General features: G+C 41.5%; 1 protein-coding gene across 1 annotated transcript; it reads right to left on the bottom strand.

The window, feature by feature from the left end:
* Positions 1 to 2,312: 2,312 nt before the first annotated feature.
* Positions 2,313 to 11,104, bottom strand: LOC133409071 (SAM pointed domain-containing Ets transcription factor). The gene is made up of 6 exons (XM_061688600.1): positions 11,097 to 11,104; positions 5,304 to 5,729; positions 3,931 to 4,128; positions 3,814 to 3,861; positions 2,781 to 2,915; positions 2,313 to 2,491 (listed from the first exon to the last, which is right to left on the bottom strand). Exons 2-6 carry the CDS (start codon positions 5,719 to 5,721, stop codon positions 2,313 to 2,315), a joined length of 978 nt encoding a protein of 325 aa, XP_061544584.1. The 5' UTR covers positions 5,722 to 5,729; positions 11,097 to 11,104.
* Positions 11,105 to 13,925: the final 2,821 nt, after the last annotated feature.

Below are 13,925 nucleotides of genomic sequence, written 5' to 3'. Positions count from 1 at the left end.
ATCAAAAAGTTGTATACCTTAAATCGTAAAATAATTTTCATCTATTTACATTTACAATTGACTTCTTTTGAGGTGGACTTTGGCAGCTGGAGCAGCCATTTGTTTATTATTTCATTTGATTCTTTCATTTAATCTTATTTCATTGTATCCTTTTTTATTTTGTGTTATTTTATTCTACATTACTCTGTTTATTTATTTTGTGTTTAGTTTATTGTATTCTTTTTATTTTATTTTTCCCATTTTATATTTTTTTTCAGTTTAGTCAAGTTTTACACCGCACCAGTGCAAAAATGATTTGTATTCTATTTTATACCGTTTAAATTTTGTATTTCATTTGAATCTTTTAAGTTTTTTTTATTCATTTTATTTTATTGTATTATATATGTATATTTCTTTTTACTGAGACATTTATAACAATTGATACTTGTGGCACATAGAGAGGTGGCGCTTTCATTGTGGAATTGCGAGAGAGCCAGACTACTACATTACACTAGTGAATTTCTTACTATTTTAGTATTTATTTTTATTTTCAGTATATACTTTTTTAATTATAAAAAGAAAATTAACTTTATTTGCTGTAGTTCTTTTGAGGCAGCCTGTCTGCTAGCGCGACATGTCCTCACTTGGAATAGCCATTTTTAATTATTTTCTAAAAATTTCATTTTGAATTTAATGTTATTGTTTTTAAAGAAAGTATTAATTTCAGTTGATTCTATTGTTATTAGATTTTTCTTCAATGAAATGTATATTTGTATTCCTTTTTTTTTGTACTTCATTTCATTTTTTTCTTTGTATTCTGTTATTGTATATTTTTTGCATTTTATTTTTATTTTTTTACAAGACAGACATTTGTACAAAATGTAGATCAAACAGACGAGTAGCTTTTTGCACATATTTACACAATTTCTACACTCTCATGTAAAATGTTTCTCTTTTACGGACATTTTTCCCATTTTGTGCTTCGTTGTAAGATCATAAGAATGACAAGATTTGATGATGATTATGAGAAGATGAATTTACTTTGAGTACTTTGACTCCAGCGTAAAGCGCCCACAACCTGCTCAGCGTCGTTGCTTTTCTTCAGACCGATACCAGTACGAGTATTCAATCTTGAGGAATCACCGATACCGCTTACTGATACCTGTCGTACTTTCGATACATAAAATTTCAATGAACACAATGGCAGATCATTGTAAACAAAGACCTTTGTTTCTTTCTGGTGCACATGATGATTCACCGATGTGGCAAACCGCCGCACTGTAGCTCCAACTACTGGTGAGGAGGACTTACTCAATATCGGTTACTGGTATCAGAAGCCTTCACGAGTACCCAGTACCTTGGAATAAGGCCTGATACTGATACCTGGTATCCTGTGGCTACTGGTTTCCCATTGTTCCTTGCCACTCAGCATTTTAACACACCACCATTTCGTAATGTATGTAGGGTTTTTCATAATGGATTAATTAAAACATTCGTCAATGTGGGGGGGGTTGTGTGCTGAACAAAGTTGATCCCGATTGAAGTGCATTCGTCAACGGAGGGAGGGTGGAGGGAGTGGGATGCCGACATCAAATTTTCCCCATCAAAGTACAACTTGCCAAAGTGACTAGCGCCGCCACTGCCGAAGTTCACGTGCATTTGACGGGTTGGCGGGTGGTAATGTCAAGCCCTGTTGGTATTGGTACGCGCCTCTCCTTTGTTGGTTGGCTGTGGTTGGCTTATTTTACACTTGCCTTATGGCTTCCAGTCCTGTGGTGAAGTTTAGTTTGTTTTTTCATGGTTGGCAAATGTTTACACTGTGTATTCATCCATCATCAATCCATGCAGACATCAATTTCCTATCACATTTGTCCTCAATAGGGTCGCAGGTCAGTTGGAGCCTACCCCAGCTGACTTGGGGTGAGAGAGGCAGGGTTACACCCTGAACTGGTCAGTAGCCAATCACAGGGCACGTGTAGACAAACACCCATTCACAGTCACATTCACGCCAGTGGACAATTTGGAGTCGTCAATGAACATGGCATGGAGATTTTTTGGGGTGAGGGAGGCAACGCCTCAGCCGAGATTTGAACCCAGAACCTCGGAACTGTGAGGCAGAGGTGCTAACCGTTAGGCCACCACTGTGCTGCCAGACTCAACATCGCTTAAAATATAAATAAAAAAATGAACAGGCAGTTTGTGCTTAAGACAATATTGATTGTGTGGTTGTTGTATTAGACAGTCCACAATGTTTGGTCCCCGTTGTCTTGCTTCAGTGGAAGAGCGTGAGCGGTCACAGGGTGGATGGGATGGAGCGTTTCCTGGTTTTGGGGTCACACGGGGTGCACAAACTGGTACACGAGCCTCTGCGAGACATCCGGCTTGCGGATGATGCCCTTCTTGTAGTACTGACGAATGGAGCGGCTCAGCTTGTCGTAGTTCATGGCCGGCCGGTTCTTCCTCAGGCCCCACAGCCGCGCCACGTGGGCCGAATCCTCGATCTTAAAGATACCTTGAGCCGTAAGGACAGCGGCATTTATTATATGCGTTTATAACGAAAACAACACACTCCTCAGTGGAGCTATGTCGTCTATGTTATATTTGGCGCCGCGTAATGAGCCCGTTGTCTTTATGCTTCAGTTATTCATAGAAACATGAAATGCATTGTTGTTGCAAAAATGTATCAACATTGCATGCAAATATATATATATATATATATATATATATATATATATCGTCTTTATGTTTTCATCTTCCGACAAACACTTGCCTTAACGAGTGCTAATATGCGCGCACTGTACCTTTGTCTTTGTTGAGCCAGCGTATGCAACGTCCGTAGTTGTGCGGTTTGAGCAGAAGTTCTCGGAGGAATTGCCACAAGTGGATCGGTTGACCCGAACAAGAAGAATCGGCCTCGGACCAAAGCTCCTCAGCGCCTGCACGTGTGCGAGCACGAGTACAGGTCACTCATTTAAAAAACACGAACAATCAATGCACTCATTCATTCATTCATGTTGTGTTGTAGAATATTTTCTACAGCTTGTGGAAGTTATTTGATGGGGACATTGTTGACTGTAAACAAAAAAATGACATCATTTCCAATAGTGGTTTGAAGAATCGAAATATTTTGAATGGAATCTCTTTGAAGTTTTAAACACGCACATTGTTAGTTGCTCAGCGGTTTTGTTTGTTATTTGGTTAGTGAGTTAGTTGTTTGGTGAAACACTATTATATTTCTAATAATGATAATATATTTTTTATATTATATTTAGTTCATTACTTTGTAGGTCGGTCAGTCAGTTGGTTCGTCAGTCGGTCGGTCAGTCGGTTAGTTGGTTGACCGTTTGGATTGTCATTTAGTTAGTGATTGAGTGTGTGAGGCAGTAGGTTACCCGATTAGTTATCTAGTTACTTGGTCCTTTAGTTAGTTATGTTGTCAGTTTGACATTTGGTCAATCAGTTGGTCGCTCATATATTTATTTATATGTATATATGTATTTAGTTAGTTAGGTATAAGTCAAACGGCTGGTTAGTCTTTCCTTCTGACAGTTGCTCAGTTAGTTAGTTAATTGGTTGTTTCATGTGTGAGTGAGTGAGTGAGTGAGTTAGTACATCAGTTGGTTAGCTACTTCTTTGGTCGGCCATTTAGTGAGGCTAATCACTCATTGGTCGGTAAGTCCATCGGCAGGTTAGCTACCAGGTCAATATGTCATTTGGTTACTCTGTTGTTTAGTTTAATTTGTCAACCAACTAGTCTATATAGTTCATAGTTGGGGGGGGGGGCTTTGCCCCAGGTGCTTCTAACCCAGGTTAAGCCAGGCTAAATGTTGGTACCTGGACTTTTGTTGTCTCCAGCTGTGCACCTTTCTTTCATCCAGGCAGCTGCAGAGAGAAAACACTAGTTTAGGTGACATAAATTTGACACGTCGCTATGTGGGCTTAGCAACTCACTTGACTTCCATATGTCCAGGTGTGCGTGTAGCGTGTCCCCGCACTGCGGCGAGCGCTGGCGGAAGTCCTCCTCGCTCATGGCGCACAGGTCCTTGCCCGTCAGCTCTCGGAAGGTCCTCCCGGCGTGCGGAAGCCGGTACAGGTGCTCCGTCCACAGCAGCCACTTCTGAACATTGCCCACGTTCCACTCCATCGGGTCTAACCCAACGAGTACAACAACAACATTGGCACTCAGGTAAAAAAGAAAGAAAAACAAAACATCATCATAGAGCGTTGTATATTTATTCGTTTTTTTTTTGAGTGGCCGTTTCTGCCGCAATGTGTAAAGTCCTTAATTGACACAAAATGTACAGTATGATCTATTACGAGACAGTTAACTACTAGGGCAACCTCAAAGGAATAAAACGCGACATCAAGTCAATAACGTATTGTATTTGTCGCTTGTTAGCAGGCTACTATCATTATCATGGAGAATGACGGCGGTCAGTGGGTTAGTTTGTTTCTTACCCACATTCCTATACTGTAACGATTTGCACCTAAATGAACCGCCTTCTTGAGTGAGTCTCTTGAAAAGCAGTTGTGTCATTTTTGTGTAATCTGACGACTAACTAATTCACCAACTAACTAACGGCGAAACAAGAGCTTGCCAAAATGGAGATGATAAGAAGGCGACAGCTGAAAGTCGGCTCAGTAGAACTCCATCGTTTTTGAACATTGGCGTCTCCTTTTCCTGCACACGACTGCTGCAAAGTCAACACACTTTTTATGATGACACCTTTACGACAGCGTACACAAGCGTCCGAATGCGCTCGCTGCTGTTTGAGGAGGCCTCGCCCACACCGCGACTGTGTACACGTCTACCGCGGCCGTCACGACCCGACAGAAGCGATGCAAAGGTCGGGATTAAACACATCCTGGTACGGGCAAACACGGCTTTGCGCCACTCAGGATATGATGGAGGAGATCTGTCATGCCGGAGGAGCTGTGTTGGTTTTGGGACTAAGTTCCAGTAGCTTAAATATCACCGAATAAAATTTTCCTTTGCGGCAAAGAACGGCTAAGACGCATGTTACGGAAAACTCTTTGTTAAGTTACCATGTCGGTTAGGGAAGGGGAGGGGAGGCGCGCCTCCCCTTGGGGAGATCCCATGCAGGGGAGGTGCACCTGCAGCGGGGGCGAGCTCGCACCGAGGCCTCCAGTGGGGCAATATACATCCAGTGCAGGAAAACATGCGCCTCCAGTTGGGACGGTCCCACGGAGGTGAGGGCTGGGGTCCCATGGGGTCAATCTCAGACAGGTGAGACAGGTGCACCTCAACGAGCGTGATCCCGTGCAGAGCTGAGGCTGAGCCTCCAGTGGGTACCTGGACCTACCTGCCGTGATGTTGAGCAGCTTGCAGGCCGTCTCGATGTCCTTGAGCACCTCGCCCACCACCATGCTCTGCACTTGCTCCAGAGAGCATTCCTCCTCGGGGCCTTCCATCCCCGGAGAGAGTCCCCGCTCCTGGCTGTCGATGACGGGACACTGCTCCGGCTCCTCCCGGTGCGCCTCCAAGCGAGCCACGTTCGGGGCGGCCTCGGACATCTTGACCAGCCAAGCGGCGTCCTCTGTGGCCAGCATGTCGAAGCAGGGCAGGTAGAGGCCCGGCGTGCCGCTCGCTTTGGCCTCCACCAGGTCCCACGCTTCTCTGGAGTCCCGGGTTCGCTCCAAGATAGTTAGGGAGTCCTCCGGCATTCCGAGCCGGGATCCATAAAGAGTGATTTCAGCTAAACCTCCAATGGAATTTGACATAACGACACCTGTGAGACAGGAGTGAAGCCATGATACAATTTTAAGGAGCAAATGTACTCACTTTAAAAAAAAAAAGAAAAAAAAGGGCAGCAAAGGAAAACAAATGCATGGATTAATATAGTAGGTCACATATCATAGCAATCCCCAAATAAGATGCATCATCGTCTGCATCATTTTAATTTAATTTCAATTCATTCATAATTATAAAATAATAAAACATATAATAATAATAATAATGATATAATCATTTTATTATATTATTTTTCCCAAATATATTTTTGTATACCTACATACTGGTACTATTTTCTACCTACTTACTTATACAGTTTTTTTTTACACTTTACTGTATATATTATTATTCATTGCTATTTGTAATACCTAAGAATATATTTTTATATTTTCATTTAAATACTATATTTTTACAACATTTTTTTTGTTATTCTAAATAATGATTATCTTTGAATATTGGTAATAATTAGTTATATTATTTTATATATTATTTTATCATTTTTAAAATCCTATGAAATTCCATGTTTAAATCATTATTCCCCAAGCATGTAATGAATGATTTCCTCGTCATACATAGAGCAGTCTCAGTACTCGTCACTGTTCGTTATTGGTCAAAAAGCAGCACGACTATTTAATGTCGGGTTTCCAAGATCATCTGGAAAAGATCGAGAACTTACAAAAAGATCCTTGCGTGTCGTTTCGGTCGCTTAAAAGTTTTAAAATGTTGTTTTATTCCTAAATAAGCTCCATTGCGGTTTGTTGTCGATATGGCAATCCAGCAGCTAAACCGTGGGACCCTGTCGTCCAATCAAGAGCTCCATTGCGACATGAGGAAAGAGCCAAAATGATGAGCTGCCTGAAGAACCCTGATGTGTTGTTGGGGGAGTTACCCTGCAGAGGGTTCTAGCCCACACAGCGCTACAGGCAGGCGTGGGGCAAACTGGACGGGGCTAAATTTGTGGGTCAATGGTCCAGAATGGTGGCATTCTCAGGGGGTAGCTGACCCGCTTCAGCCGCTTCACTTTCAAGGCGCCGTCGCCACCGCGGCCTTGTGGCTCCGCTTGTCAGCTGGAGTTTTTTTAATCAAACCCGGCTCGCGTAATGCGCTGGAAGGTGAAAAATCAAACCGAGGTTGCCCTGTTTTTTTTTAAATTTTTTTTTTATCCTTCTTCTTCTTCTTTTATGACAGCAGCACAGCCGTCGTAAGTGTTCTTTTATGGACCTCAGCTGTGGCGCAAGTGTTGTAATCTCAGGGCGATGGCCGTCGCCATGTGTACCCGACACAGGTGGCATACGAGAAGGCGCTCGGCCGGCGGCTTATCAGCTATAAAGAGATGGTTCGAAGAACACATGCGCTCTGTTTGTCTCCGTCTTCACAGGAATTGAAGTCACAATTAAATATTCGGGAATCATCGAGCCCGCCCATCTGGCTCCGGAAGACCCCAGGAAGTGTTCAAGCTAACCTGCTGTGGTTTTATATGTACTAAAAGCCCACTCCACATAATCCATGATAATACTTCAACGACTGTATGTAGAGCTTTAGATTTCTTGGTCATGTCACATTTGCACGGCCGCTTGTCGCCGGGCAGAATTCATAGGGCGCAATCCCGCCTGCCCCTTCGGCCAATCCAATAATTGGTATATGCCAGGCGTGCAGGTAAAGCAAGTCAGACAATGCAGTGTAGGGTTTCATCTTCAAACTCATAGGGAAATGGTTAGTTAGTCATTCAGTCAGTTAGTTAGTTAGCTAGTTAGTCCATTAGTTGTCAGTCAGTCAGTTGGTCCATCGGTCAGTCAGTTCATCATTCAGTCAGTGAATTAGTCATTGAGTCTATCAGTCAGTTCATTTTTTTTGTCAGTTGGTTCGTCAATAAATAAGTTAGTCGATCAGTTGGTCAGCCACTTATTTAGTTATTTTTTCTTTTGGTCTGTCGGTTAATCGGCCAGCCAGTCAATCAGTGCCTTCATTAGTTTGCCAGTTAGTTAGGTAGAAGTCATGCAGTTAATTACTGCGGTTAGTCGGTAAGTCAGTAAGTGAGTTAGTCAGTCAGTTAGTTAGTTAGCCACTAAGTCAGTCAGTCGCTCAGTCAAAAAGGCCATTAGTCGTTCGGTTGCTTGGTTTCATGGCCAGTCAGTCAAGTCAGTTAATTAGCTTGTCTATTAGGAATCAGTAATTCATTTACTCAGGTGACTCAGTCAGTTAGGTCATTTGTCAGTTGGTCAGTCACTCAGTTAGTTAGTTAGTTTTCAGTTAGTTAGCCAGTCAGCTGGTCAATCAGTTAATTTCTTAGTCAGTCACTCAATAAATACTGTAAGTTAGTCAGGCCGTTGTTTGGTCATTTGGTCAGTCAGTCAAGTCAGTTCATTAGTTTGTCAGGTTGTTAGGAGTCACTCAGTCAGTTACTCTGGTTATTCAGTTAGTCAGCCAATCCGTCTGTTAGATTGTTTGCCAGTTGGACACTTGGTCCATCGCTCAGTCAGTCAGTTAGTCGGTTAGGGTTGGTTAACTATGTAGTCACTCAATCAGTTTTCAGTTAGTCAGTTAACCAGTGAGTCATTCAGTTAGTTAGTCAGCCAGTCAGTCCCTTAGTTAGTCTGTCTACTCTTTTATTTATTTTATTTTTTTTGCTGATCCCTAATAAGTGACACTTTCATTTCTTTTGTGACACTTTCATTTCTTTTCGGTGCTCATCTCCCCAAACTTGAATTAAGTTATCGCTCCAGTCTCCCGCAACAACAAAAAAAAAAAAAAAAAGCTGTGTGTGTGATTGAAAGATTGGGAGCCCCCCCACTGTAAATTCTCCTCCTCATCTTCCTTTTATCTCCTTTTGTATTGCCTCTAAGCCACACTTTAGTCTTTCTCCGCAGCCCGCTGCTGCGTGTCAACGCTGCTCTGCGCCAGCTTGCGCTAAGCCCATTAGCAAAGCAAATTTAGCCATATTAACTTCTTCCAAAAGGAAGAGGAGGCACTGGGAAAAGGTGGTGGTGGGGCAGGGGATTTGGGCTGCTTAAATCCCTGACTGATCTCTAAATGAGTTTGGTCAAGAAGCTGATATTCATTTCAGGAGCATTAGACTCCATTTGCTCAGCAAAGTCAGACTCCCCGCCGTGGGAACCGCATCGCTTCCGCATACGTGCTCCCATTGAGCGGGAAGACGGCTACGGCGCGAGGCCGGCTTTTGTTCGCCGTGCGGGATTAGATTTCTCGCTACGGCATTTACCCGCCTGCTCCAAAATGAACTTTAAGGAGAGGGGAAAAAAAAAAAAAAAAAAAAGCGCCGCTCGGTGGGTCACCGGCGGTCAGAGATGCCGCAAAGTAGGCAATTGCCGAAGCTGAAGGGGGCCCCGAGACTGGCACTAGCCCGCTGCTTTCAAACAACAACTTGGCAGAAATCCACCGTGTAGGGCCCGAGAGAAGGCTGACATTGGTCCATATCAACCACACAATTTGGGTTCCCAGGCTGCAGGCAGTGGGGGGGGAAGTATCCAAGCACACATACTTTGTTACTATACTTAAGTTGATTTTTCAGGTATATTTACCTTACTTTTTATTTCTATCATGTCCATTTGAAAACATATATCTGTACTTTCTACTCCTTATTTTGTCAAAATAAGATACAAATGTTACTTTAAAAAAAAAAAAAAAAAAACCTCTGTAAATGATGACACAATGTAAAAAAAAAAAAAATATATATATATATATATATATATATATATATACATATATATATATATATATATATATATATATAGTTCAAGTCCACCAGCGGTGGAGATCCTCATTGATTGATTGACAATTCCCCATCCATGGCCTGATTTAAGAGAATTGTTTGATGTTGTCATTTCCAAGTGGGATTCGCGGTGAATGCGTTGTGTCTCGTGCCAGCCGAAAAACCAGCATCTCACTCAACTCGTCGAGTTTAAAATGAGCCCGCTTGTTCATCGTTCATCATCAATGCAACGATGCGACAGCCAAGTGTTTAGATGGGAGTTAATGAGTAGGAAATTGCCAAAGAGGAAAAAGGGGACATCTTCCCCAAAGTGACCCAATCGGCCAACAAAAAAGCAAGTGTGTGTGTGTGTGTGTGTGAGTGAGATGTTTGAGTGTGTACAGCGAGGCGTCAATGTTTGCTATGAGTGTGTCTTTTTGTCTTGGCCATGGAAAGTCATTAGCACGGGGGGAGGAGGGGGGGGGGGGGTCGTCACACTTTGTTCGGGATCAATCCCTTCAACTCTGCATAATCGATCGATATCTTGGTTTGGAAATACTTTCATTATCTGAATGTTCTGAACTCCTGTTTACATGTCACATTTGCACTGAGCAGAAATGCAAGGCAATTTGAAATTTGACATTCCTAATTGTGAAGTTAATATGTGATGATGAAAATGCATATGGCATATCATTCTACAGTTGTTGTTTTTTTAAATGAAATACACAATAGTGATCAGTTTTTAAAAAAAAATGGTCTGTCGAGAGGTACAGTTAAAATAAAACCCTACAAAGTAGAAAAGAATTCAAATTAAATAAAATAATAATAACCCTAACCCTAAATGAAATACTTTTAAGGTTAGAAAATGCCATATATTTATGTAAAACCTCTTAAAATGACAATAATAAAAATGAAATATTGAATGAAATAAGATTACGTTAAACAAAAGGAATAATATCACTTTGCCCAACTAGTTTCGATCCCCTGGCTTACAAAATGCCATATTATTTATTCATTCATTCATTTTCCGAACCGCTTATCCAATCAAATGAAATAATAAGATACATATTTTGAGATTAGAAAGTGACATATTTTGTTTAGCTTTGAGTCCCTGAAAAAGAGTTGACAAAGTGCCATGGTCTGAAAAAGTTGTATTAAATTAAAAATAAAGTAGAAAAAAAGAAATACTGTATTTTAAAATCACAAAATATCATATTTTCAAAAATAAAAAAAATTAACTAAGACAGAAAAATTTCAATATTTTGAGATTGTACATTGTTTAATTTTTGTGAAACAACATGAAATATTAATAAAACTTTAAAGTTAAATAAAACTACTTATGTCACTTTATACAACTAGTTTTGAGCCTTTACAAATGGAGCTTCAAAAGCCATATTTTGCAGTCCACTACAATGGAATGAAATTAAAAAGTAAAACATTGAAATAAATATTTGGAGAAAATAAAATTCCACCTTTTTGTGAAACATCTTAAAATAATAGATAAAATGCATATGCCCCTTTTCCAAATAGTTTTGAGCCTCTTAAAATTGAGCTAACAAGAGCTCATATTTTGCAATAAAATAAAATTCGTATAAAATATTACTATGATTTTTGTATAAGTATTAAGGCACTCAAGACGAGTGGGCGACCTCTTACCTTGGTTGAAATTGTACAAACGAAGCTGTTGACGGTCGCACGACGAAGTGATGCTCTCGACGGCTTTAAGCCGGGATGAAGTGCGACCACCTGAGGGGACGGCCGGCCGCTGCTTTGGGACGGGGGTGCATGGGGGAGGGGGGGGGGGGAACCCAAAAAAAACAAAAGTGTCGACTTCAAGATAGGAATATAATAATACTGCATTAATAATATGAGTTAAGTTGAGAGTGTCAGCCTGAAGGCCAACTGCACACTTGTCTGGAGTCAAAGCACCTGCGACAGTGGAGGAATTCCATCTCCATTGACAGCTATTTAAATTTATAGGGGCGCCTTGTTTATCTACGCACGCAAGCTGGCGTGTGTGCGCGTCTGTGTGTGCGTACGTGCGTACGTGTGTATGTGTGTGTGCGTGTGTGCGCACATCAGCTCAGGCCTCATCATACAGCGAGTTAACCCCACTGGATGAAAGTGAAATGAGGGCAGCGTGAGCTTGTTTTCTCGGCTGTCAGAACTGTTACATTTACAGTGGCTATAAAAAGTCTACACACCCCTGTTTGAGTGCCAGGTTTTTTGTGATACAAAAAAGAGACCAAGATAAATCAACTTTTTACACCATTAATGTGTTTTTATATTATCATTATATTATCAATTTATACCATTAAATATTTGAGGAAAAAAATCTGTATATTTTTGAAGAAAAAAAAACTATATATATATATATATATATATATATATATATATATAGTGTGGGGGGGGGGGGGGGCGTCGAATGTTAGAGGTTTTTGAGGGGGAAAAGGTTGAAATGACTAAAACTTGCTGATTGTTAATCCGTGAAATTATCCTTACCGTGTCGCATATTACCAATTTTTATAAATGGGTTTTGGGGCGCACAACTGATTCACAAATTCTCCCTAGCAACAGGTAGCGGTGCAGCAACAAAGATGAACTCTGCGTAGGAACAAACACAAATAATACAACAGGTGTTACACGCTTATATAAAACACCAAACTATATTTGCATGTATTTTCTGACAGAAGACAGTGGACATGAATCAAAATGTTGTAGAAAAAGGCAGAGGGATTGGCAAGATAGCGTGTTAGTTTTGGGCTTTAGTCATTTGCATGGCAGTTTCTTTGAGCGGCGTGTGAACTTTCTTTTGGACGCCGAACAACAACGTCACGCCTGAGCGCCGGCCAGCTAATACGAGCTAACAGACGCCATGTCAACGCGCGTGAGTCATGAGCATGTGCAGGTGGCCCCTGTGTCAACAAGGTTGCGCGACCCCGCCCGCCCGACCGGGCTGCCCCGCGGCGGTCAACAAACATTCTTTGGCCTAAGGCGATGGTGATTTTGCGTGAGGTCAAAGGTGACGTGATGCTGAATTCCACTGCGGGATGCTTCACGTGGGCGTCCGGGACGCCCAACACATCATTACATGTTCACGTCCCAAACGCAACGTCACACGCAACAGCTTACTTGCAGTGTTGGAAAAGCGAAAGACTAAAAAGTTGAGTTCACAAATTTTTAAAGGAGCTAGTTTAGTTCGTAATGCCAAATTTTGAAATCAGTTCATCGTTCCAGAAATGAAAACCCTGAACTGGTTGCCAGCCAATCGCAGGGCACATACAAACAAACAACCATTCGCACTCACATTCACACCTACGGGCAATTTTGAGTTGTCAATTAACCTACCACGCATGTTTTGGGATGTGGGAGGAAACCGGAGTGCCCGGAAAAAAACCACGCAGGCACAAGGAGAACATACAAACTCCACACAGGTGGGGCCGGGGATTGAACGCACCTCAGAACTGGGAGGCAGACGCTCTAACGCCCAAAGTTTAATATTTTTGAGAAAAAGATGTATATTTCCAAGTGCAATGTACTTTTTTTTTTTAGGGAAAAAAAGTTTTTCCTTGAAAAAAATGCATATTTTCGACAAAGAAAATTCACATAATATATAGGCAAAAGTCATATATTTTCAAGAAAAAAAAAACCAAAACGTTATTTTAAAAAATTTAACGAGGGCCATAAGTCTCTTCAGTACACAATCATCTGACATACATTGCAGCATTTTCTGCTTCCACATCAAATCGTCTTGACTGGCCGCTTTTTGGCACTGTTTCTTGTCGTTTATGATGCCCGCGGCGTTCCCTCCTTCCTGGTTGGTAAAAGCCACATAATCATATTCCCGCCACGCTGCCAAGTGCCAGGAGCTCCTCCATCAAGCAGATGGCACTTCCTTCCTCTCACGTTGACCCCTCATTGCACTCTCACTAACTTAAGGAAACATTTCCATTCAACTGACAGAACAAAAATACAAGAACGTTACAACCAATGTTTCCCCCCCAACCCTTCCTTTTTCTTTTTCAATTTGTCAACACGCATCTAAATTGTGTGTGTGTGTGTGTGTGTGTGTGTGATGTGAGTTGAGATTAAGATCAGTGATTTCTAAATAACACATTTCTGTTGGCCGCCAGGAGAAACCCGTTTTTCATGATACCGTCGCCACAATTTCACCACCCCCGCCCGATAGATATTTTTTTTTCAATTGTGATATTTTTGTGTGATACGCTTTGTGGCGTCTGTTTGACTTGACAGCAGTTGTCAAACACAGAGAGCGGGGCGACTGAGTAACAATGAAAGCTGTGAGGCAGATACGATATCACTGAATCTTAGCTATTATATATTTTTTAAGTCAATATTTGTACACGTGTGTGTATCCAGGCACACCTTTTAGATTAAACACTTTATGAATGGATTGTTTTCTGCCTAATGTCATCTATACACGCACTGGCAACATTGTTAGGTACACTTACATAAGCATATAAA

The sequence above is a fragment of the Phycodurus eques genome, chromosome 10, assembly GCF_024500275.1.
Source record: "Phycodurus eques isolate BA_2022a chromosome 10, UOR_Pequ_1.1, whole genome shotgun sequence".
NCBI lineage: Eukaryota > Metazoa > Chordata > Actinopteri > Syngnathiformes > Syngnathidae > Phycodurus > Phycodurus eques.
This window is presented reverse-complemented; position numbering and strand designations above follow the sequence as displayed.

Coding starts and splice junctions, on each gene's coding strand:
- LOC133409071 (XM_061688600.1), bottom strand. CDS start 5,721: ATGTCAAATTCCATTGGAGGTTTAGCTGAAATCACTCTTTATGGATCC. Junction 3,862..3,930: donor CCTGGACATATGGAAGTCAA/GTGAGTTGCTAA, acceptor TTCTCTCTGCAG/CTGCCTGGATGAAAGAAAGG. Junction 2,916..3,813: donor TGGAGACAACAAAAGTCCAG/GTACCAACATTT, acceptor GCACACGTGCAG/GCGCTGAGGAGCTTTGGTCC.